This window comes from Sus scrofa, chromosome 18 (assembly GCF_000003025.6).
Source record: "Sus scrofa isolate TJ Tabasco breed Duroc chromosome 18, Sscrofa11.1, whole genome shotgun sequence".
Lineage (NCBI taxonomy): Eukaryota > Metazoa > Chordata > Mammalia > Artiodactyla > Suidae > Sus > Sus scrofa.
This window is the reverse complement of record NC_010460.4, coordinates 6120125-6145124: the sequence shown is the minus strand read 5'-3', so window position 1 is coordinate 6145124 and position 25000 is coordinate 6120125. Positions and strand designations below refer to the sequence as shown.

Sequence of the window (25000 nt, the reverse complement as noted above, 5' to 3'; positions counted from 1 at the left end):
AGGAGCGGGGCGGAGCCCAAGGGCGAGGAGCCGAGGATGCAGCGAAAAGCAGAGGGGAAGTCGGCAGCCAGCCTGGGCAGGTTGGGCAGGGCGAAGTGCCTGGTAAGTGGGAGCGCCCAGCACGGAACCTAGGACCGTCCGGCTGCGGATCCCGCGTTCTACCGTCTTTCTCCCAGTGGGCAGGAGCTCCCTGCCCCACGGGCCCACACAGGCAGGCACACACCAAGAGTGAAAACTTCACAGTTATTTAATCTGCACATGTTCCAGAGAACCCCCTCCTTCCCACCCACGCTCCCGTCCTTGGGTCCCTAAATCAGCTCAAGATGCTCTCAGGGACTAGAGGTGGCTGGGTTTTCAGGCAGAACACTAAGAAGGGCCTAGGGGCGTGGCCGGGCTCTGCCCAGGGCCGAGGCAGCGACAGCAGCTGTCTGACCCGGAGGAGCTGACTGTCCGTGGGGGCTGAGGGCCAGCAGCCCCAGAAGGTGGCCCAGAGCCATGAAGGTCACAGGGAGGGGCCTCCGCCGGCCCCCGGAGCGCTCTGCGGCGCAGGGCTGGGCTCCAGGGTAGTGGGAAGAGGCAAGTGGGAGAGGCCGGCCGGGGCAGACAGCAGCTCCCACCGTGTCGTGGGGAGCAAGGTCCGGAGGGGCCAGCGACACTGCCAAGAGCCCGTGGAGGCACTACGGGCGGTACATGGCAAAGGCCAGGAGACTGAGGAGTAGGGTGAAGCCGGCCAGACCCAGGGTGGCTGTCAGGGGAAAGAAGGGCCGGTACTGGATCTGGCAGTACCAGAGCAGCAGCAGCAGCAGCAGGAGCAGGGGCAGCAGGAGGCTGCCTACCTCCAGCCCGGAGGGGCCTGGCTCTGACCCCGGTGGGCAGGGTGGGTGTGGGGGACCCACCCGGGTGGACACGTGGCAGTGGAGAACGCAGTTGGGAGGGAGGTGAAGGCTGCCCAGGGTCTGGGTGTCGTCTCCTAGCAGCTGCCCTTGGTAGATGAGTCGCACGTGCTGCTCCCGTCCGGGAAACTGGGTCCTGAGGAGAGAGGGACCTGGGTAATAGAGCAGGTCTCAGGCAATCCTGGCCCCTCGCCCAGAACAACTCTCTCACTTCTCTCCTCCACCTACCACCCAGGGCTCCCTCCGCAGGGGCCTCTCCTGCTTCAGAGGAACAATACCGTGTGAGTGGCTTGGGGACCTCAGTTCCCATCAGCATCTCTGGTGGCCCTTCCACGCTGTGACCATTCCCACCCGACTCATTACCACTTCAACCCCGTCCTCTTCCCAGCTTACCTTTTCAGGGAGCCAATGGTGTCGTGGGGCCAGGCCCTGGCCACCTGCTCTGAATCGTTGAGGAATTTCAGCCGTAGCACGAGGGGCTCTTGGGGGGAGTCCTGGGGTGGCGGTGTGGCCGGGAGCCCCATGCCAGACTCTGGCTGTGCAGCCTGACCTCTGTGTCTCAGGCTCGGGGTCTCAGCTCCTGGGGCCTCCCCTCTGATGCTGTCAGTGACCGCCATGGCTTCGCTGGGCTGTGTTGATGGTGGGGTCCCTGATGGCTGGGACAGTGGATCCACGCCCTCGGCAGTGTGTGTTGAGACCCAGGCGAGAGCCAGCACCAGAAGGCAGGCAAGCACCGCGAAAAGGATGGTCACCTCATCACCCACCCCTTCAATCAGGGCCATGGCACCTGCCTTGCCCGCTGGGCTACCGAGCTGGAGAGGCACAAAGAACCCATGAGGGGCTGGCTCAGCCTCCAAGAGCCCTCTGAACTTCAGGGGCGTCCGACCCCACCCCACTACAACTCTCCCACAGTCCCAATTCCTTTGCCCACTTAGCCACACCCCACCCTGGGACACAGACTGCTCTCCCTCTTGCTTGCCCCAGACTTGGGTCACATGCCCCTTCCCATCACCAAACCCCAAGTCCTAATTTTTTGTAACCTAAGTTCTAGGTCTTTAACCAGCTCTCCAATTCACCCACATCCTACTCAGAGGTCAGGCCTTGACCTTCTAAGCAACCTCTCCCCTAAATTCAACCCCCATCAAACTTCACCCCAAAGCTTACCTATTCTTTCCATCTAATTCATCCCAAAGTTTATCTATTCCTCCATCACTAAAGTTTCTCCAAGGGGGAAGAAAAAGGTCTCCAGACACACACAGACACACAAAAGGCTTTCCTCCACGAACACACACACACACACACACACACACACACACACACACACACACACACAGCACACCCCCGCCCCTTTACTATTTACCCAAACCTCCCACCCGTAACACGATACAGTTTCCTAAAGCTTCCCCACGTCGAAACGAGCCCTTTGGCAAACTGGAATCTCCGAGGGTCGCTGCTCCCCACCGCAACTCGGCCCCCCTCGGTCCACTCAAACTCCACCCCGAGTCGGCCCAGTTCCGCGCCTCCTCTTAGACGCCTCTCCAAACCTAGCCCGCAGCAGGACCCCAGATACCGCCGGAATCCGAGACTTTAGCCTCCCCACCCCCATCCTCCATCACCCCTCCCATCTTCCCGCCCGCCCCCCAACCCCAGCGGCGGGAGTGCCAGACCGATCCCGGGGCGGGGCGAGCGGGGGCCAGCTGGCGGGGGCGGCGGGGTGGGCGCGGTCAGAACGCAGGACTCACCGCCCGGCTCCGCCAGCTCCATAGCGGACCCTCGGGCACTTCCGGGCGGGAGGTGGCGAGGTCGCAGACACCTGGAGGCACCCTCCGCTTCCCCGCCGTGCGAAGTATTGTGGGACTTGTAGTCCAGCGCGGTGCGCAGTCCCCGCCTTCCGCGCTGCGGATCCACGGGCAGGACTCGGCTGTCTCGTCCCAGTGCCCGCAAATTGCTGAGGGGACGGCGGGGTTGGGTTTGGGGGGTGTGCTCTCCCGTAGAGGTTTGGGCGACAGCAGGGACAGCCCCCTGCCCGGGGCAGTTGGGGCATCTGTTACTCCAGAAACCAGCGTTAGCTGGAGCTTGTTAGAGCACCACTGTTTCCAGAAGCAGCATCGGGGAAGCTCGAGTGGATCCTACCTTGGCCTACTCTTCTTTCTTTTTACAGCCGCACCTGCGGCACATGGGTGTTCCCAGGCTAGGGGTCGAATAGGAGCTGCACCTGCCGGGCTGCACCACAGCCTTAGCAACACCAGATACGAGCTGCATCTGCGACCTACACCACAGCTCACAACGCTGGATCCTTAACCCTCTGAGTGAGGCCAGGGATCCATGCCACATCCTCACACTGTGTCGGGTTTTTAATCCGCTGAGCCACAACAAGAACTTTAAGTCAGAGTGGACCCCAGAAGTCATCCTGGATCCTCCAAATTGACTCTTCAGCCCAGCGCCCAGTATCCATGGGCTTCCCCACCAGGCTGGCCACGGTGGCTTGGGCTGCTTATTTACCAGGTCCCCTCCTCCCCTTTCCCCCGAAAGACTGTGCAAGAGGCATAGACTTTGGAACGTGGCACAAATGCTGATCCCTTATCCTGTGCTTATCAACTATGTGACCTTGGGTGCTTTACTGAATGTCTTTGAACCTAAATTTCTCTGTTCCCAACACATACCTCAAAAGGCAATTGTGGAGTTCCTGTTGTAGCTCAGCGGGTTAAGAATCTGACTAATCGACCCCTAGCCTGGGAACCTCCATATGCCACAGGAGTGGCCCTAGAAAGGGCAAAAAGACAAAAAAAAGAATCTGGCTAGTATCCATCAAGATGCAGGTTTGATCCCTGGCCTCACTCAGTGGGTTAAGCATCCATCGTTTCCATGAGCTGTGGTGTAGGTCACAGACTCGGCTCTGATCTGGCGTGGCTGTGGCTGTGGCGTAGGCCAGCAGCTGCAGCTCCGATTTGATCCCTAGCCTGGGAACCTCCATACGCCTCAGGTATGGCCCTAAAAGAATAAAAAATACAAAAAAAATTTTTTTAAAGGCAATTGCAAGAAAAATTAGGTGTTTTATTAAATAAGTGTGAAAATTATGCAGAGGAGCTGTCACACGGTGGATATTTGTTCACTTAGTATTAGAACACTCCTTCCACCCAGATCTTAGAGTGTTGCTATGTAGGGGATGTCGAGCCTCAGCCTGGCCTGGGCCCATTCCTTTCCGTGGGTTTTTCTCTCCTTTCTCTGGGCTCCTATAGCCACAGAGATCTCACATCCTTGATTTTACAGGCCAGTCTTTTTTTTTTTTTTTCTTTTTCCTGCTTGCACCTGCGGCATGCAGAAGTTCCCAGGGCCAGGAATCCATCCTGTTCCACAGCACTGACAACTTGGATCCTTAACCCACTGAACCACCAGGGAACTCTATAAGCCAAACTTAATTAAAACTAATATAACCTGTGTTCCAAAGGCAGATACCTTCTTGTGGGAGCAAGCTCTCCAAATGTTGCATTGGGGCTGTTTAGATTTATAACATACAGAACTATCTGTCTCTCATTCCTTCCCTCCCACTTATTCATTTATTCTAGAAATATTTATTAAATGTATACTAAGTGCCAGGCCGGAATGAGAAGCTGGGAATACAGTGGTGAATCAGACCCTATGCCTGCATGTGGCTCCTTTCCTAATAGAAGAGACAGGTGATTAGCCAAACAGGTAGGTGCTGGCGGCCAGGGCAACACTTTGGAGGGCTCTTTACCTTTAGCATTTCTGCTGGAAGATACCTGTGCAACCTTCTTGCTGTCAATTCTAATTAAGCATCTAAAAGATATGTTAGATATTGCTTTTAGTCTTACAGAACACAGGCGTTCTTGTCGTGACTCAGCAATTAACGAACCCGACTAGGATCCATGAGGATGTGGGTTCGATCCCTGGCCTTGCTCAGGGGGTTAAGAATCCAGTGTTGCCATGAGCTGTGGTGTAGGTCACAGACGCGGCTTGGATCTGGTGTTGCTGTGGCTGTGGTGTAGACTGTCTGCTGTAGCTCCCATTCATCCCCTAGCCTGGGAACGTCCACATGCCGCAGGTGCAGCCCTAAAAAGACCAAATTTAAAAAATTAAATAAAAAATTAAACAAAGACTTACAGAACATCATCAAGCTAGGTGTTCTGTGCAACCACTATATGTTGCAGATGATGCCCAGAGAGGGTGCAAGACATTCTCAAGGTCAAGCAGGCAGGCAGAACCATATCTCTCAGGAGCTGGGATGAACTTCCACCAGTTTTTTTTTGCAAGGTACAAGACACCTTATCAATGGTGACTGGGTTGGTACTGGGGTCGAGTTGTGTGGGTAGCTGAGTGGTGGGCGACTATGCTGGGAAAAGACCCAGCTTGGTCTGGGTATGTACAAAGGATGATATGTATCACCTGTACCAGAGGACACTGGGGTGTAGTCCCAGCAGGCGACTGGGGCCAGTGCCTTGCACATGCCACTTCTTAGGGCTTTTAGGAAAGGAGGGAGTGGGGGCAGCCAGCAGAGCCCTCTACAGCTTTGGCAATGGGGACGCAGAGGAAGGAGGACAATGAAGGGAGCTCCCTGGCTCCTGAGTGGACAGGAACACAGGCTGGACAAAGGAGGGAGGACAAGGAAGATTGAGCTGGTCATCTGGATTCTGCTGGGGGCCTTGAATGGGGTGCACGGGCCTCCCACGCATAATATCCGATTCCTTTCCCGTCTTCTTTACCCCTTCCAGTGGGGTCCAGCAGCGTTCCTCAAATCCTCCCCCAGTCGGACAGTGGAGATCTTCTAGGAGAGGCCGGAAGGTAAGACTGGGGACGCTGTTGTTTGAACGTGTCCTTTCCAAGGGCCCCACAGATGAAACTCCCAGGAAGAAACGGAAATAGAAGCGGGAACCCAGATTTCCAGCCTCTGGCTGCGGCGGCAACAGAGGGTCCAGGGAGGGCCAGAGAGAACGCTGGCTTGGACTGGCCTCGGGGCCCAGGGCCCGGGGAGCCAGTATGGCCCTGAAGGCAGGGAGATGTAAAGCAGGCGCAGCTGGGCCTGGGCCGGCGACCCTCCTCGGCCAATCAGCCGCCTTCATCAGCACCCTCTGGCGCCGGGCACTGTTCGGGCGCTGCCCAGAGATCGGGCACCCCACCCAGGCCAGCGCAGGGCGGCGAAAGCGACAGCTGGGGCCGAGAGGAGGGCCCGGCAGCTGTCCGCTCCAAGCGAGTGGCCCCTGCGCCGCGTGTGGGTGGGGGCTGGAGAGGAGGCGGAAGGGCCAGGGCTGGGTGGGAGGGGCCCGGCCGCTGGGGCTGGAGCGCGCCGCTCGGGGGTGGAGGCTGCAGAGCCAGCGAGCTAGCGAGGGGCGGGGGCGGCGGGGAGGGGGGCTCGGGCTGCGTGTGCCGGAGCCGGCGGGGGCGGCGGTGCGTGCGCATGACGCGGGGGGAGGGCCCGGGCCGCGCGCTCCCGGTCCCGTTGTTGTTGCCGCGGGAGGCTGCTCCGAGGCGGCGGGATCGCGGCGCCTGGAAGCGCCCGGCAGCAGCGGCCACAGCGTGCGCGGCGGCGCCTCCCGGCCTCGGCCCCCGGCCCCCGGCCCCATGCACTAGCCCCGCGCCGCCGGCTCCGTAGTCCCGGCCCCGCCAGCCCCGCGCGCCCGCCCGCCGCCGCCGCCGCCGCAGCGCCGCCCCCGGCCCCGGCCGGGCCCGCCTCGGGCCCCGCGGCTCCGGAGCCATGAACTTCCAGGCAGGCGGGGGGCAGAGCCCGCAGCAGCAGCCGAGCCTGGCGGCGCCGGGGGGCGGCGGCGGTGGCGGCGGCGGCGCGGGGGGTAGCGGGCAGTTCGGCGGCGCAGGGCCGGGGGCCGGGGGCGGCGGCGGCCCCTCGCAGCAGCTGGCCGGCGGGCCCCCCCAGCAGTTCGCGCTCTCCAACTCGGCGGCCATCCGGGCCGAGATCCAGCGTTTCGAGTCCGTGCATCCCAATATCTACGCCATCTACGACCTGATCGAGCGCATCGAGGACCTGGCGCTGCAGAACCAGATCCGGGAGCACGTCATCTCCATCGAGGGTGAGCGGAGCCGGGGGCTGCGGGAGCTGGGGCGCGGTGGCCCCTCAGGCGCCGGCTGGGCTTTGAGGGCCCGTTCTGGCCATGCTTTCCCCGTCGGGGGTCCTGGCGCGCCTGAGGTCGGGGCCACGCGGTTTGCTGAGCGCCGGCGCTGCAGGGCCAGCGGCCAGGCTTCGCCATTTCTCGTCCAGGAACATTGAGGGGCTGGGGGCAGGTCCCGTGCCAGGGGACACGTTCTGACCTTAGAGGTCTAGGGCGGGTGGGTGGTGTCGCTCCTGGGACAGGTGCGCTCGGAGCCGCAGAGGTTCCAGGGGCTTGGGGCCAGGTCTGATCAGGCATGGTCGAGGAGGGTGGGCGCGGCAGAGGGCCTCGGCGGGCCGGGAGGTGGGGCCGCTGCCGGAGAGGCATCTCAGCCGCTGCCCCGGCCCTGTCCGCGGCGGAGCGGTGGATCCGAGCTTCCCGTTAGTGGATGGCAGCGTTCCCGGGCCCAGCGCCCATGGGCCCCGAAGGGTGGCGCTCACCGCGGCTCCCTCTGCCGACGCACACCCCCGACGCTGCCGCGGCCAGGAGGGCGCGGGCCAGGCCTGGCTCGGGGCTTGGACGCCCGGGCCGCGTGGGAGGCGCCGGCCCGGCCAGTGGCGCCGCGCGCCGACCGCTGCTCTCCAAGGAGGCGCGGGCTCGGGGCTGCTGGGCGCTGACCAACCTCCAGGGCACCAGGCATTGGAAACTGGAACCCCGGGGCACTGCGCTGCCCAGCGCTCCTTTCTCTATGCTCTCTAGGGCCCTGAGCTTCGGCTGCCGAGGGGCTGAGGAAGTGGGTGCGCGCTGCTGGCAGATGTGCGGGGACTCTGGTGTGGTGGGGCCAGGCCCCAGTGGCATGGTGACCTTTGAGCGCCATTGGGCAGATGGGCCTGGTCCCAGGCCATCTGCTTCCTCCTCTGGCTCTGTTCAAAAGGGGTCGCCCGCCAGCAGGTGGTGGGTTCTGCCTTAGTGGAAGTGCAGGAAGAGTGCAGGGCCTCTGGCTGGAGAACTGGAGTTGTGGTCAGGGGCTTGTCCACTGCTTGGGCCTCACACTTGGGGCCACACTCTCGTCTTTATCTCTGTGTGTGAAGCGCTGAGGGCTCCTTCACCCGAACTCTCCCTTTCTGCTTTCAGAGGTCCCCATGGGCCAAGAAGGAGCTTTTGGTCTTTGGGGAGGGGGGGGTTCAGGGACCCCATTTAGAGCTGGCTTCCTGCTCTTGTAGATTTCAGTCTGACTTCTGTCATGTCCCCAGCGGGCTCCTCTTGCCTCTCAAGGCTGAGTTCCCTGTGAACTAATTAGGTGACAGAAAAAACTCATTAGCATGGATCTGAGTAAATGGCCTGAATCATCGGTGTGGCTGGGGACCAGGAGATGGCGTTTGCCTGAGCCAGGGGCCCCAAAGAGAGAAGATGACCAGTTTTTCCTCCTGAATCTGAAGGGGTGGGGAGGGGAGAGCTGCTGTTCCCTGCAGCTTCACTGTTCCTCCAGAGAAAGTAAGAGAAATTCCCACCCCCACCCCCACTGCTCTTTTCGGAGGGGAACGAGCCTTGGTGGGACAGCCGCAGGAGGAGTGAAGGAGGGTGTCTGGAGCAGGGGGAGGCAGGATTCAGCAGGATTCCACATCTAACTCCAGCTCCCTTAACACACACACACACACACACACACACACACACACAGCCTGGCTGGGCATCTTCTGGGATGTAAAGGGGTTTTTCACCGCCCCGCCCCCGTCTTGAATTCAACATGACAAGCTGAATTTCCAAGCTGAGTTCTTGGAGCCCTCCCCCGTGACCAACTTCCCCACTGCGGTTTGGAAGTACCCCATGTACCGTCTGTTTAGCCTGGAAGCTTGGTGGCACCATCACAGATCCTGGGACCCGATGTCTCATTGTCACCAGGCCCAGCTGCTCCTCACACATCCGTTCCCAGCTCTCGTGGTCCCTGCTTCCCTGCTCTTTCTTGGCAAGGCCTCCCACCTCTTTCTTCCTCCTCTTCCCCCTTTCCCCCGCCCAGGCTCTTCCCTGGAACCCATCTTTATTACCCACCGCACCCCTGCTTTCCCACTTCTGTCGCCCCAGCTTTTCTGCTGTAGGCAGGCATCGAAAAAAAGAAAAAAAGCCCAGAAAACTCCTTCTCCAATTTCTGCCCTATATCCTTCCTCTCTCCATCTGCCAAACCATATTGCTGCTGTCCTGCAAAGCAGCGTCCCTGTCTTCTTTCTCCGTAGAAGGAGGAAAGCAGGCTCTTGGGCGGGCGTTTCCCTGTTCGCTCCGAGCCTGATGGAGCCCCCGTGCCAGGGCCCAGCAGACCTGGGTCCAGGCTGTTACATAAACACATTCACCGCCTGGGAGGCTGATCCCGTGTTTACTAGTGGATGAGCGTCTCGGTGGGAAGGGGTGACATCTTTCTGGGGTGTATTAAGCCTCCCTCCGTGATGCTTCAGTGAAGGGCGTGTTTGTCCCAGTTCTGAAGGTGACCCGGGAGATGCGGTCAGGATGCGTTTGGGACTGAGGAAGTGCCCTGGCACCTTCCCCTCCTGCCCCCTCTCTGCTTCTCTCAGCCCCCCTGATCCGGTGGCCGGGGTGGGAGGAAGCAGAGGAACTTTCAGCTTTCCTGTGTTTCAGGACGGGATTTGAAGGCAGGCAGACCATCTTGAAAAGTTCCTTTTCCCACCAAAGGCCGAGGAAGGCGAAAACCTGTCTACTCTCTGGTCTTAAGAAACGGAAGAAGTAGAAGCAGGAGCTGGGACAGGGGGACAGATCGCTCACCTCGAGTGGAGCCTTCCAGCCCATCTGACCTCCCCGCTGGGGATGGACGCAGGGCTCAGGGGAGCGAGGGACCCAAGCCGTTACAGGCGGGGACCCCACGCGGGGCCTCAGCCAGGAGCCGGCTGGCAGGGAGGGGAGCTCCCAGGACTCGCTCAGGTGTCCTGGTCGTGTCCTAGAAAGAGGGCTGCGGAGGATCTGGGCCTCGGTCCAGGTAGGGGACAGCCTGGGCATGCAGAACACAAGGATGCCAGACCAAACGGGAGCCGAGATGCACTGTTGGGAAGAGCAGCCCTTGGGGGCCCAGCAGGTGGCCTGGAAAGGCCAGCTGGCCCCTGAGTCCATGCGAGCCCTGGGGAGGGGTCTGCTGAGGGGAGGCCCACAGGGAGGTCCTGGAAGCGGACCGTGGTCAAGGGTGACTACTGCTGTGGCAGGAACCTGGCTTTGTCAACTACGTGACTTGTTCCTGTGGCCCTTGGTGTCCCCCCAAGGGAGTTAAGCAGTGAAGTTTCTTGGATGGTCCAGCGCCCGGCTGGCCTAACCCTTCAGACTCTCCCTCATTCATGGGGCACCGTCTGCCTGCCTCTGTGTGCCCCGGGAGTGGTGAATTCTAGGACTCAGGTTCAGAGCCAGCCTAGACAGAAAAGGGGCCTGGAACTGTGGGGGTTGGCTGGAGGGGCGGCCTCAGCAGCCACATCCTTCCTTGCAGGCTCGGCCTGCCTGGGGCTTTAGCATCTGTCTGCTGCTTCCTCTGCGTCCTTTGCTGAGATCCTAGTGGCGGCCCCGTGATGCAGAGAAAATTGTGCCCATTTTGGAGACAGAGACGCTCTCTCCTCGGCTCATTTGCTCTCTTCCTGCTCCTTGGGGGCGGGGGGGGGCGGTTCCCCAGCCGGCTGATAACACCCACCGTGCAACTTGCTCCACTACGCATGCCTCAAGCTCCCTCTGAGGCATCTAATTTGGTGGGTTGGGATGGGGGCCCAGGAATCTGCATTTGCGACATCCCCAGGCCATTTTGGTGATTAGTTGGTGTAGGGAATGGGTGCCTGGTTGGGGCTGGTTACTTAGGACTTGGCACAAAAGAGCTCTAGGAATTCCGAAGAAGAGGAGATCCTTGTGGGTGCCAGGGGCCGGGGAAAGCTGTATTTGCTCCAGATAGATTTATTTAGCGCCTACTGTGTGGCCCAGTTGCATCTAGCACAGTGGAACGCAGGTGGGGAGGGAAGGGCCCGAGCCAGAACTCTGGACCCTGAGGGTGAATGGATCAGCCTGTACGAGGTGCAGAGGTGGGGGGTGGGAGTGGCAGGAATGAAGCCCAGATTTTAAGAAAAACAAGGCAAAGATTTAGAGACTGGGGGAGACTCATCAAGACCCCAAGCCTGCAGGAACTCGGGGGGCAGTGAGTGGGTCACCCCCACCACCACCACCAACCATTGAGCCGTCGTTCACTCCAGCGCTCTGCCAGCTGGAAGATACTGTACAGATAAGACAATCCTTACCCCTAAGTACCCCGTGGCTGGCACGTGCCAGCAGTTTCCTTTGCCATTTATTTCTTTAACTGATTGTGTGTGCCAGGCGTGGGGGCTGGGAGATGCTCGGTGCAGAGGAAACAGGTTTACAAAGATGGCAGGGACAGTGGAGGCACACTGCAGGCTTCAAGGAGCAGCTGGCTGGTCTGCATGGCTGGAGCCTTGAGTCCATGGGGCACAGACAGGAGGCCCCTGGTCTGGGCGTTTGGAACGCTTTATTCCATATTCATGTATTTACGCCCTGCCGCACTCCAGGGCACCATTTGAGGTGACACTTAGGCCTGGGGGAGGTGGGCTGTCATGGAAGGGTCGGAGCAGGGGCCGTAAGGTAGGTGGCATTTGAGATGGTGCCCTGCAGACAGGATCAGAGGGAGCAGGGCCACCCGGAGACCCGGAGGGAGGAGACGTGGATTAGTGAGCTCTTCGTGTCCTCACGGCTGTGCACTTGACTGTGAAGCCCTCTTTAGCAGCTGTTGGTGAGCCTCTGGCCTCAGAACCTCCGGAGTGGACGGAGGATGGGGGCCCTAGCCTGGGGGAGCTGAGGCTGGGGGAGGCAGACCTGGAGCCCTGAGAATGCCTGTGTCCCTGCACAGCAAAGCCCGAACACCCGGCCGGGCCCCTTTGGCTTGCCCCATTCTTGCTCTCGCTTTCTCTCTCTCTTTTTTTTTTTTTTTTTGGTCTTTTTAGGACTGCACCTGCAGCATATGGAAATTCCCAGGCTAGGGATCGAATGGGAGCTGCAGCTGCTGGCCTACAGGCAGCTATACAGGATCTGAGCCGCATCTGTGACTTACACCACAGCTCACAGCAGTGCCGGATCCTTAATGCCCTGAGCTAGGCCAGGGATCGAACCAGCATCCTCAAGGATACTAGTTGGGTTCATTACTGCTGAGCCACAACAGGAACTCCCTGAAATCTTTTTTTTTTTTTTTTTTCTGTCTTTTTAGGGCCGCACCTACAGCATGTGGAGGTTCCCAGGCTAGGGGTCAAATCAGAGCTACAGCCGCTGGCCTACACCACAGCCACGCAGGATCCGAGCCGCGTCTTTGACCTACACCACAGCTCGTGGCAACGCCGGATCCTTTAACCCACTGAGGGAGTCCAAGGATGGAACCTGCGTCCTCATGGATGTAGTCAGATCCATTTCCGCTGCGCCACGATGGGAACTGCCCGCCCCCCACCCCCGGCTTTTTTTTTAACATGCCTGTAGCTCCAGGTGAGTTGAACTGGGTCGCGTTCCTCCTGACACCTAGCTGGCCACTCCGTGGGCCAAGGGTGAGGGGCAGCTGATTTTGGAGCCTGGAGTTGAGCACTAGGGTTACAGAAGCGAGAAGGGGAGGGGACCTGGGACACGGCTGGGCTGTGTAGTCTTCTCCTGGGTCACATTCCTTGCCTGCCTGCCTGCCAGAGATCGTCCTGAGACCCCTGTAATCCTGTGCGGTCTTCCCGGGTGTGCCAGAAGCATCTCCGTTTTGCAAATGAAATAGCCCAGGACTTCGATGGAGTCACTTCCCGAAGGCCCCACAAGGAGCTGCAGAGCCAGGGGCCTGACTCGCTTTGCCAGCTTCAAGCCTGGCGCTTTTCCCCTCGCACAGACGGGATGGCCTGAGCCTTGCTGGGCCAGGCTGGGTGCCCAGTCAACCCTCTTGGGTGTCCCCAAGGCAGGCTTTTGACCTCGACCCAGAGCTCTTCCTGCCAGTTTTCTTCTGCAGGTCTTAAATCCCCAGCTGAGCGGCAGCTCCTGGAGGGGTCTTTCCCTCCTGTGAGCAGCGCGGACCTTGTGTGTAGAAGAAAGATATTTGATCAAGAAACACTCTAAGAAATTCCCACTGTGGCTCCGTGGGTTAAGAATCTGACTAGTGTCCATGAGGATACAGGTTCAATCCCTGGCCTTGCTCAGTGGGTTAAGGATCTGGCATTGCTGTGGCTGTGGTGTAGGCTGTCAGCTGAGGCTCTGATTGGACCCCTAGGCTGGGAACTTCCACATGCTGTGGGTGCGGGCTTAAAAGGAAATTCAAAAAAAAAAAGAAAAGAAAGAAAGAAACACTTCAAAGTATTTGAACATTTAACACATTTAAATTAAATATGTGTTTATTTTTTAAGTTATTTCTTTTTTGGCCATGCCTACAGCATGTGGAAGTTCCTAGGCCAGGGATCAAACCTGAGCCACAGCTGTAACCAGACCCACAGCAGTGACAATGCTGGCTCCTTAACCCACCGAGCCACGAGGGAACTCCTAAATAGATGACAAACTAATGCATACTTGTTATTGCACATTCAGATGTGGAAGGAAGGAGAAGAAGCCTGTGTTCCCTTCCCTGCCCCATTCCTGCTCTTGTCTGTCTGTCTGATGTGCATCCTTCCGGTCTGCTTCTGTCCCACGCATACCTACCACCTACAACTCCGTGATCGATGATGTTACTGACGTTTTCCAGCAAAAGTGAGAGTTCTATGGAAAATACTCCGCTGGGGAAAGGGTATTGGAGACTCTGAGTCATGAACAGCCTCTGTGTTCATGCCCCCCCGCCCCCGCCGCCCTGGCTGCACCCCCAACTGTCTGCATCCCCCCATCTGGCAGCTCCCTGCCAGGCAGTCAGGATAGCTGGGTTCTTGTGCCTGTTTTGCCGCTGACTGGCAGTGAGAACTCGCCAGGTCACAGGGTCACACCTTCCCTTCCTCCCCAGGGGCCTGTCCCCCAGGACTGAGTTCTGGTCGCATCTGCACAGCCCGCCCCGATCCCGCACCCGAGTATCTGGGCCGTCTTGGTCTTGGCTCTCTGGCCTTGGATCCCTGGTCCAGGCAGCGTGGGCTTTGTTCAGTGTGAGGTTCTGAGCACCGACTTCTTGCTCACAGCCTGGGACACGCGCTGCCCGGGAGCCTTCCAAGGGCTGCTCATTGAAGAGGTCCTGGGCCTCTGTTTCCTCGGGTGAGACGGGGGTTAATAAGAACTCGAGGGAGCGGGGCGCGACAGGTGCCGAGGGTGGGGCCCGGCACAGAGCAAGTGCCCCGGGACGTGCCGTCGTGATCTGGAGAGGCTGTGTGGTGCCCCGCGCAGGGCTGGGCATGCGATCCCAGTCTCCTGGGACATAGATCTTTGCACACTTGTCTATTTCCTTTGGACAGATGCCCAAGAAAAAGAACATGGTAGGGCTGTTGGCAAGTAGGACTTTTTGGGACTTTTGCTACATACACTTCTCTGCAGGAAGGCCGTTCCTGTCCTGATAGAGAAAGAGAAATGATGAAATGATTTTTGTGGTGGTTTTATTTTGTGTGTATTTGACTGCTAGTGAAGAGTCAGCATTAAACCAAATTTTGTGTGTCCTTTATATTTGGTTCAATTCTGTCCATATCCTTTATTCATCTTTCTCTTGGTTTGTTATTCTTTTTTTTATTCTGGGTAAGACAGTCTTTGGGGTTTTTTTGGGGTGCGCTGCGGTGACATGTGGAAGTTCCCAGGCCAGAGACCCAACTCAAGCCACAGCAGCGACCTGAGCTGCTGCAGTGACAACCCCAGGTCCTTAACCCACTTCGCCACAAAGCAACTCCCAACAGTTTTAATGTCTTGGGGTCGATCAGGCGCACACAGCCGTTTGTTGGAGGTCTTAGTCTCTTGGGTAGGCCTTCCTGGGGCCCCGGGCCCAGCTGGCCAAGCGTCCTCTCGGCACTGAGATGAGTGAGCCCACACCACATGGTTCCAGAGGGATGTGCCTTTGCTGTTTTTGTGCCTGTTTATAGTGTGTATTTTCTTTCTCTTTGCCTCTGTTGATGCCCCCGCCTAGAGCACTTTCTCTTTGCCTTTTAATTTGATGTTTTGATGGCTTGCGAACCTGGAGCCTGGCTCATAGAGTGGGATTCGCGCCTAGTCACGGCCCCTCCGTGTGTCTGTGGTGGTGGGGGTTGGGCAGGTGGCCAGGAGGTCTGGACCCCACTCGAGGCTCCTGCTCTGCTCCCGTGGGAGCTCTCAGCCCCTCCTCTGTGTGTGGTCCCTTCCAGGGAGGGCCGATGCCCTTCCCTGCCCGGCGGACGTTTGTGTTACACAGGCCCTAAGTGAAGGCCCTTCGGTGAGAAGTGCTGTGAAGACTCGGCGGCTTTCAGTGCTTCTGCAGCACCCCCCTTGTCTTTGTTGTTGCGTCTAGACCCTTCTAGATGGTTTTTCGTTGGAAGACGTAAAATGAAGCCTGGGTGTCATTCCTTCTCTGTCTCGGGGTAGTGGGTACCGTCGCTCTGGAGCCAGGCTGCCCTGATTTAAATGCCTAACTCTCAGGAGCTGTGTGATCTGGGTGAGTTCCGGAAGCTGTCTGTGCCTTGGCTTCCTTGTTGCTCAAGTGAAGGAGCGTAAAGTATGTTAACTCTTGCAAAGCTTTTAGACCTGCTCCTCCAGCCGCACGTCCTCCAGCCATGCTCCCAAAGCCAAGCGGGAGAACCAGAGGAGCAGAGTTTGGGGTGAGTTGGTCTAGCCTGGCAGGCACCCCCCACTGCCAGCAGGGGTGCCAGGTCTGGGTTTGCCAGAAGTTCCAGCCGATGGGCGCGGACCCTGGACCACAGCTGCTCACGAGCACTGTGTCACACAGGCACGCACCATCACTTCCAGTTGATTGTTTGCTTGTCGATGAAAATATTTCCTCTAATTCAGCACCAACTACATATGTGAGTCACGTGTACATTTAAATTTTCAAGGAGCCATATGAAGAAAGTAAAAAAAGTGAAATTAATTTTAATAATGTGTTCTATTTAATCCAATATGTCCAATATATTATTTACACGTGTAATTAATATAAAGAATTTAAGGAGTTCCTGTTGTGGCACAGCAGAAATGAATCCGACTAGGAACCATGAAGTGGCGGGTTCCATCCCTGGCTTCGCTCAGTGGGTTAGGGATCCGGCGTTGCCATAAGCTGTGGTATAGTTCGCAGATATGGCTTGGATCCTGCGTTGCCGTGGCTGTGGTGTAGCCCAGTGGCTACAGCTCCAATTAGACCCCTAGCCTGGGAACCTCGATATGCCACGAGTGCGGCCCTAAAAGGACAAAAGACAAAAAAAAAAAAAAAAAAAAAAGGAATTTAAAATGAGATACCGTATGGAGTTCCTCTCATGGCTCAGTGAGTTAAGAACCCCACTGGTATCCAGGATTTGATCCCTGGCCTCGCTCAGTGGGTTGGGGATCCAGCGTTGCTGTGAGCTGTGGGATAGGTCACAGACGTGGCTTGGATCCCGAGTTGATGTGGCTGTAGTGTAGCCTGGCAGCTGTAGCTCCAGTTCGACCCCTAGCGTGGGAACCTCCATGTGCTGCAGGTGCGGCCCTAAAAAGACAAAAAAAAAAGTGATACTCCATTCTTTGCAGCTTTTTGTCACCATGGATTTTCTTGAAACCTAGAAGTACCCTGTTGAGAGGGCTTGGCCATGTGATGTGTTCTTGCTGAGGGTTCTTGGGCTCGGCGTGGGGGGACCCTCGCAATTCGCACAGTTGTGCTCGAGGTGAAAGGTGGGGAGCCAGCCGGGGCCTCGCTCTCCGGCAAGGAGATGGAGGAGGGGGCTACTGTCTGGGGGCGTCACGTCCAGGCCTCCCTTGTCAGCATCTTGATGGTGACCGGGCTGGCCCCGCGCCCCAGTGTGGCTCTCGTCACTTGGTTTGGCGGGTTCATCCCGTGTGGCTGCTGCTCTGCTCTCCTTGTGTCCCCGCCTGCCCCCTCCCATGACTGTCACAGTCACAGCCGGAGGAACTAGGTGAGCGGAGGGGAGGTGGCAGGGAGAGGCCCTTCCATCTGCCGCGGATCCCCCCAGCTGAGTTGGGGGGTCCAGTGCTGGACCGCAAGCTGCACCCCTTTAGGGAATAGCGCACCAGGGATGTGGACCAGGCAGCCCCGCCCAGCCCTTGCCCTGCGGGCCAAGGATGGAAGCAACTGACCCAAGATTCAAGGTCACTGCTCGGCAGCAGGGCTGGTGGGGCCCCCAGGCCCTTTTGCCTCACGGTGGCCTCCTGTCAGGTCACAGAGGAGAGGCGGGCTAGGTGATCTGCCAGCCCTGTGCCCCTCGGCTGCAACCCACCGCCGTGGTGCCGGGATGTGTCACCAGCAGATGTCAGGCTGTTCCCCTCACCCCATCCTGGCGTTTTAGGTAGGAGCTGTTTTTGTAAGCATGTTTTTTTTTTTTTTTTTGGTTTGTGTTTTGTCTTTGTGCTGAGTAATGCGGAAAGGCTATAAACATACACGTACTCTTGGCAAACATGTGGCACAGAGTAAGGCCCCTCTCAGCCAGCAGCCCGGGTTGCTGGCTTCTTCGCAGCTCCACCCCTCAGCCCACAACCAGCCTTGAATTAGGGAGACCGTCCCCTCCCCTCACCCCCACTTAGAGAGGAGACTGCGGTGGAGCCGCCCAGGAAGGAGCGTCCTGTTGTTGCAGCAATAAACCCCAGATCTCCTCCAGCCCCTGCTTGTTAACCTTTGTCCAGAGAGCCAGTGGGGAAGCTCCGATGGCCTGGGCTGGCAGGCCGTTGGTGACATCTGGGCTGGGATGTCCTGAGCCCCTCTAGCCAACCCGGAGGAGAGAGGGGCTGTCGTCCTGCAGCGCTCCCATTCTCTCCCAGCCTGTCCCTCTGGGGGGACACGCCGTCCTGAACCCTCCCATCCCTTCCTGGGCCCCCTGTCCCCTGCTGGCTGTGACCCTTGGGCTGTGCCACTCGCAGTGGGTCCTGAGCCACACAGCAGCCCTTCCAGAGCCGTTATTGCCCTTCACTGGTGCAAAGAGCTGGGATCTAAACCTGCCTCTGTCCTGCTTCCCCCGGGGCCACCTTTCCCGTTCAACGCCCTGCTCTGTTGGGTGTTCCGCCAGCGTTCCCTAGTCTGGTCTCTTGTGGGGCCAGGGCGCTCTCTGCCTGGCTGGCGTTTGTCCCGAGGTGGTGTCTGCCTGGCTTGCTGCTTCCCTTCTTGATGCTGAGCCAGTGGCGGGCAGGCCTTGGGCCCCCAGCCCAGGGCCAGCCTGGCAGGTACCAATGACCAGGGCCCTCCCTGCCTTGTAACCGGCTCAGGAGCCCTGTCAGGCCTGGAGGTCGCTCAGGGAGCCCTGGCCTGTATCACACTGCTCTGTCCCCTCCAGGGCCCGGTGGAGCCCCCTCCCAGCCTGGCAGTCCTGCTGCCCCGGGCAGCAGAGGGCACAGGGGGGCTGTGGGCTGTCCGGCACCTGAGGTGAGCTTTGCAGCCCCTGGAGCAGAGCAGGAGGGGGCTGAGCTTCTCTCTCCCAGGCCCTTGCCTCCCTCCGCCTCGCCCCCTGGCTCGGGCCCCGCCTGGGGTGACTGGGAGGAGGGCGGCAGTGCGTCAGTTTCTCTGTCCTCCTCCCTCCTCGAGGGGTCAGAGCTGGGTCAGAGCTGAGAGGTTCTCAGAGCACAGTGTCTGCCTTCTGGCGCGTGCTTCTGACCCTCAGTCGGCTCAGGCCCTAAACCCCGCCACCTGCCCCAGGGCATGTGGGCTCGGCCAGGTTCCAGCGCAACTGTGTGACCCTTGCCTGGTGATCGTGGGCCTCTGTGGGCACGGTGGTGGGGGGCAAGGCCCCATGCAGGTCAGAGGCAGTCAGTTGGGTCCAGTTTGGGGGCACCAGGGCCAGAAACATGGAGACCCTGACTCAAGTCCAAACAGCTTAACACAGACCCCCTGAGGGGCAGGGGCTCCGGGAGGCCCGGTAGGGAATCCTTCTCTGTCTGCAAGAGAAAATCCATCCTGGAGAGTAAGGGGCCATCCAGCCCTCTCATCTCTTGGTCCTGAAAGCCAGGGTGGATGGAGTTCCCCAGCAGCCTGGTGGTTAAAGGTCCAGCATTGTCACTGCTGTGGCTTGGGTTCCATCCCTGGCCTGGGATCTTTTGGGAGTGGGAGGAGGAGGAGGAGGCTCTTGTGAAGCCGGTATTGGGTGCCTTGGCCATTGCCCCAGCCTTTCCTTCCCAGGGCGCCCCTGCACTTGATCGAGGGTAAAACATGTCTTTGGCAAGCAGGGCGCAGGTCCTAGCAGTGCCCGGGGCAGCCGAGCTGGGAGTGGGCTGTGCACGGGGCTCCTCTGCTCTGAGCAGGAGAGGACGGGCTGGGTGATGCTGAGTTGGCACCCAAGAAACATCATGTATCTGAAAGAACGTGCCATGTGCCAGGGCCTCGATGGGGTTTCTACTGGGCGCCCCAGCGTGGAGGGACGGCGGGGCGGGGGTGGAGCGCTGCGGCGTGCCTGGCTGCCTCCATAGGCCCCGCGAGACACTGTTTTACTGGAGTCGTGATTTTATTATCAACATTGCTGGCGTAGTGTGTTTTTAAACTGCTCAAACGTGCCACCCCACACTCCAACACTTTGTTTGTGCTGCAAATGTCGCATGATTGACAGCTCTTGCTGCGGGTGCTGGGGAGCTGCAGGGTTCTGAGCTGAGGGTGGCAGGATCAGATCTGGTGTTCTCAGAAAGAACAGAACTGAAAAGAGGCACAGAGCTGTTAAGGAATTTGCCGAAGGTTGCTCCCCTCACAGTGGCAGAGGCTGGACCTGGACCTCGGAAATGTGGTCTCAGATTCTGTGGGCTGAGCCTGCATATGCTGCAGCACTGTGCCAAAGATAAAGCTTTTCAAAATACAGGAGGGGAGTTCCCACTGTGGCTCAGTGGTAATGAACTTGACTAGTATCCTTGAGGATGCGGGTTTGATTCCTGGTCCCACACAGTGGATTAAAGCTCTGGCGTTGCCCTGAGCTATGGTGTTGGTCGAAGTACGGCTCAGATCCAGAGTTGCTGTGGCAGTGGTGTAGACCAGTAGCTGCAGCTCTGATTTGACCCCTGGCCTGGGAACCTCCATATGCCACAGGTGTGGCCCTAAAAAGCAAAATGAAAAACAAAAAAACAGAAAAAGGAAGTTCCCATTGTGGCACAGCGGAAATGAATTCGACTAGGAACCACGAGGTTGCGGGTTTGATCGGTCAGTGGGTTAAGGATCTGGCGTTGCCGTGACCTGTGGTGTAGGTCACAACGTTGCTCGGATCTGGCGTTACTGTGGCTCTGGCGTAGGCCGGCTGTAACAGCTCCGATTAGACCCCTAGCCTGGGAACCTCCATATGCCACAGGTGTGGCCCTAAAAAGACAAAAAAAAAAAAAGAGAGAAAAATTAAAGATATTGTCCAATCTTGGGATAAGAGGGATCCTTTTAAGCCAGACAGGAAACCCAGAATTTATAGAGGGAAGGAATGATAGATTCCCCCCCACCCTGGGGAGTCTTTTATTTTGCAAAATGACCACCTTGAAATATTTCAGGGTTAACACTCAGCCCGTTTGCTTTCTCTCTTTCTCACATACACGTTTTTGGCGGAGGCGATGGGCTGTAGTTGTAGCCGTGATGCCCCCCCCCACCCTGCGTGCCCCCAGCACTTCAGCAGTCAGACCTTCCCCCTAAAATAATACCAGTGTCACAGCTAAGAAGATGAGCGGGAATTCTCAGCCATCACTGAAAAGCTCATCCATAACCAAATGTCCTTACTTTTTTCCCCAAATAGCTTTTTTTTTTTTCCCCACACCTGCGCCATGCAGAAGTTCCTGGGCCAGAGATTGAACTTTCACCACAGCACTGGCTCCAGCCACAGCAGTGGCCACCACGCCAGATCCTTAAGTGGCTGAGCTACCAGGGAACTCCCCAAATGTCTTATATAACATTTTTATTTTTCCAAACCAGAATGGTACAGGAACTCAAACTCTTGAGGAATCTGGGCCAGGTTTCTTTTTATTTCTTTTTTTTTTTTTTGTGGCCGTATCCATGGCATGTGGAAGTTCCCAGGCCAGGGATCAAACCCACGCCCTGGCAGTTGCTGCAGTGACACACTGCTGGATCCTTAACCCGCTGCATGCACCACAAGGGACCTCTGGGGCTGGGTTTCTTAGAAGGTCATGCTCCAATTTGGGTGCTGCGGCCGCTGTTTAACTTGTTCCTCTCTCCCCCTGCTGCCCGTGACCCGAAGTGAGGTCCAGGGGCTTGATGAAATCCAGGTTAAACCCAGGAATCCCTCTGACTGTGTAACATCAGGCCCCGCTGGTAGTGATATTAAGGAGACCTGGAATCCTGGAGGTCGGTTGCCTCTGCCTTTGTCATTCACAGGTAATCTGTGGGGTGAACCACTGCAGCTCGGAAATAAACTGCTCCTAGCAGCTTTCATTCACTGGTTTCCACAGGCATCAGTGATCTTGCTGAAATCTGTCATGTTAGTGTCACCATGTGGCGATTTTCTCCGCTGGACTTTTCTTCTGCAAGTGTTAGCTGGTTTCTGTGTGGAGAAGAGCCCCACCCCCACCCCGACTGTTTTTTGGGGATCCCTCTTGCCTCGTGGATTTTTGTTGTTGCGGCCGTTCAGATGTTAGAATCAATTACAAATTTAACAGATTTAATTGCAATTTTGTAGAATAGAGTAGGAGAATTTGCTTGGCACGTACATATGCCAGATAAGTGATTGAGATGCTTGTGATAACAAAGAGTTCCTCTAAGTTGTTAAAAAAAGATTTTTTAAACCCTAAAGACAAGTGGGCAAAGAATAGGGCCAGTTTAGAGAAGAGGAGATGCAAATTGTTGATGACTGTGAAAAGGTGCTTAGCCTTAAGAATACTCAGAGGGGAGTTCCTGATGTGGCTCAGAGGGTTAAGAACCTGACATAGCATTCATGAGATGTGGGTTTGATCCCTGGCCTTGCTCAGTGGGTTAAGGATCCGGCATTGCCACAAGCTGCGGTGTAGGTCGAAGATGTGCCTCAGATCTGGTGTTGCCGTGGCTGTGATGTAGCCCAGCAGCTGCAGCTCCAATTCGACCCCTAGCCTGGGAACTTCCATATGCCTGTGGCCATAAAAAGAAAAAAAGCATACTCAGAATGGAGTTCCTGCAGTGGTGCAGCAAGTTAAGGATCTGGCCTTGTCTATGCAGCGGCTCAGTTGGCTGCTCTTAGCACGGGTTCGATTCCCAGCCCAGTACAGTGGGTCGAGGATCCGGCGTTGCTGCAGTTTCCGTGCAGGTCACAGCTGTGGCTTAGATTTGATCCCTGGCCTGGGAACTTCACCATACCACCAATGTGGCCCAAAACAAAACACAACAAAGACTGCTCGGGGAAATGCAAGTCAGAAGAGCGAGGTACTGGGTTCTTTGTTCAGTATCGGCAAGCAAGCCAGCCAGCTGGTAACTTGAGATGCTGGGGAGAGCGGCAGAACGGGCATCGTCCTCGTATGCTACTGGTGGGGGAACCAGGGGATGAGTTGCTGCCTCCTATTTGGGGAAGTAATCACCCATTATCTATGAACATGAAAAATTGATGTTTTTCTTCGAACCCAGCTGTCCTCTTTTGGAGCATGTAATCCACGGAAAGAAAACGCACAGGTATACAGGTGTTGATTACAGCCTTGCTTGTAGAGGTTAAAAAAAAAAAAGGAAGCAACCTGAATGGCCCTCAGTAGGGAGAGGGCTGGGTGATGGATGGGACACATGTACTGCGAAATACGATGATCCCGAAGCATGAGCGAGGCCCATACCCACGGACCAGGGCTGGCTGCCAGAGCGTTCCAGAAGCACTTGCTCCTCGCTGCCCAGGCTGGCTGCTGTGGTGAAGTGCTCGAGGTCAAGTCCTAGCATTGGGATCTTGATGGGGAGTGGACACTCATTCTGGAAGCTTCCATGTGAAGGAGAGGGCAGGGGGCCGAGGGCCAAGGGCAGCTTTCTGAGCGTGATTCGCATGTGCCTTTTTACCCTGAAATGCAATTCTCAAAGGATGGACGGAGTGTACATTTACTCCATTGGTCACAGCCCACTCTCTTCTTTTGAGTCCACCCGGAGCTGGAGGTGGAAGGTTCTCGTGAGCCCTCGTTAGGGTCTGGGTGCCGACCCAGAGTGGTTGCACATGTGGAGGCGCGGGGGCCTTTGGGGACCGAGGGTGCGGCCGGCGAGCTGGAACCCACCCGTCTTGCTGGCGAGCCATTTCTTCCCTTGTCCCGCCCTCACCCGCAGGTGGAATGGTCTTCTGTTGGCGTTTCTTTTTACGAAAGTAGTATATTCTCTACAAACATTTTAGGAAACAGTGAAATACACATCTTGAAGAAAAGCAGAAAAAGGCAGGAAAAAAAAGTCACTGTGGGTTCTGACTGTGACGCCCGCCTCTGTCCTCATTTCGAGATGATCCTTTTCCTGCGTGGTTTTTACGTGGGTCCATGTTGCGTACAATTTTGTATCTTGCTTTTTTGTTTTTATTTTATTATTTTATTTTCTTGGCAGAGGAAAGCAGAGGCGTGATGTGGGAATCTCAGTTCCCAGACCAGGGTTTGAACCCGGACCACAGTGGTCAAAGCATCGCATCCTAACCACTAGACCCCCAGGGAGCTGTAGCTTGCTCCTTTCTTTTTTTAAAAAAAGATTATTAATGTTGCTGCCGTGCTAAGCAAAAAAGTCTGCAGATGTTATTTTTATTTTATTGTTTTGTTTTTTAGGACCATATCTGTGGCATATGGAGGTTCCCAGGCGAGGGGTCGAATGGGAGCTACAGCTGCCCGCCTGCGCCACAGCCACAGCCATGCCAGATCCAAGCCGCGACTTCGACCTACGCCACAGCGCACAGCAACACTGGATCCCTGACCCACTGAGCGAGGCCAGGGATCGAACCCGCATCCTCATGGATACTAGTTGGATTCATTTCCGCTGCGCCACATGGGGAACTCCTCTGTGGGTGTTAGTTTAAGTGATTGTATGATGTCCCACCATTGGAGACATGTCACTTACTCCGTTATTTCCTTAGTGGACTCTCTGGTTGCTTTTCACTCTTTGGAAGTGCTGGACTTCTCTGGGCCTTGATCTTTATGTCCATGTCAGACAAGCTCTGTAGGTGTCCCTATGGCTTTAGTACGAGGGGCAAAGGGCTAAGCTGGGGGGAAGAGAGATCACACATGAGCTTCCCAGCCTCGGGCCTCCCAGACACAAAAGTCATGTTAAGCTTTGATAGGTGAGAAGTAGAACTTTTGTTTTTTAGGGCCATACCTGAGGCATACGGAAGTTCCCGGGCTAGGGGTGGAATCGGAGCAGCAGCTGCCGGTCTACACCACAGCCACAGCAAGGCCGCATCTGAGCTGCCTCTGTGACCTACACCACAGCTCTTGGCAACACCAGATCCTTGACCCCCTGGGCAAGGCCAGGGATTGAACCCACATCCTCATGGATGCCGGTCGGGTTTGTTTCCACCGAGCCACAGCAGGAACTCCCTGGAACGTCATTTCTGATTTCTAGCTCTTTGAGTCCCACGTGAGAGTGAGTGCTTTCATTTGTACTTTCTTTTGGGGGGGCCCATGACAGTGGCCTGCACAAGTTTCTGGGCCAGGAATTGAACTTGCACCACAGCAGTGACAACAGCAGATCCTTCACCCGCTGTGCCAACCGGGGGACTCCCATTCGTACTTTCTTGCTTTGAGATTTTATGTGTTTTGTCTGTGTGCTTTGTATGTTACTAGTGATATTAACCCATTCGCATAGTGACATTTTTTTCCAGGTGCTGGCTTCTCTTTAGTTATATTTCCCTTAGAATTGTCACAGTTTTAAAAAATCATTCAGGACTTTATTTATTTTTTGGCCACATCTGCACATGCCGAAGTTCCCAGACCAGGGATCAAACCCACACCACAGTGGTGACAATATTGGATCCTTAACCTCTAGGCCACCAGGGAACTCGAGGACTTTATTTTTATATGGCAAATCTATTGGTCTTTGCATCCTTTAATCCAAGGAGCCTTGTT

At 56.8% G+C, this 25000-nt stretch overlaps 2 protein-coding genes across 8 annotated transcripts in view; one reads left to right on the top strand and one right to left on the bottom strand.

Annotated features, from left to right (window-relative positions):
* AGAP3 (ArfGAP with GTPase domain, ankyrin repeat and PH domain 3) overlaps positions 10–25000 on the top strand; it is a 63436-nt gene continuing 38445 nt past the window's right edge. For 4 of the 7 annotated variants that reach the window (XM_005657697.2, XM_005657693.3, XM_013990731.2 and 1 more), the window contains exon 1: positions 6589–6934. In XM_005657697.2, coding sequence (XP_005657754.1) covers positions 6604–6934 — 331 coding nt within the window. In that variant the 5' untranslated portion in view covers positions 6589–6603. Of the gene's footprint in view, positions 103–4459; positions 4587–5062; positions 5166–5623; positions 5694–6588; positions 6935–25000 lie in introns of those variants that run through there. The other 3 variants (XM_021078866.1, XM_021078868.1, XM_021078867.1) reach the window with 3 other exon arrangements.
* On the bottom strand, positions 230–2674 carry TMUB1 (transmembrane and ubiquitin like domain containing 1). Its single transcript, NM_001244336.1, has 3 exons — positions 2636–2674; positions 1287–1705; positions 230–1029 (listed from the first exon to the last, which is right to left on the bottom strand). Exons 2-3 carry the CDS (start codon positions 1673–1675, stop codon positions 678–680), a joined length of 741 nt encoding a protein of 246 aa, NP_001231265.1. The 5' UTR covers positions 1676–1705; positions 2636–2674; the 3' UTR covers positions 230–677.

What these genes read in the sequence shown, in the direction of transcription:
- TMUB1 (NM_001244336.1), bottom strand. Translation starts at nt 1,675, where the DNA reads ATGGCCCTGATTGAAGGGGTGGGTGATGAGGTGACCATCCTTTTCGCG. An exon ending in ACCATTGGCTCCCTGAAAAG is followed by an intron (nt 1,030 to 1,286) that starts GTAAGCTGGGAA and finishes CTCTCTCCTCAG; the next exon opens with GACCCAGTTTCCCGGACGGG.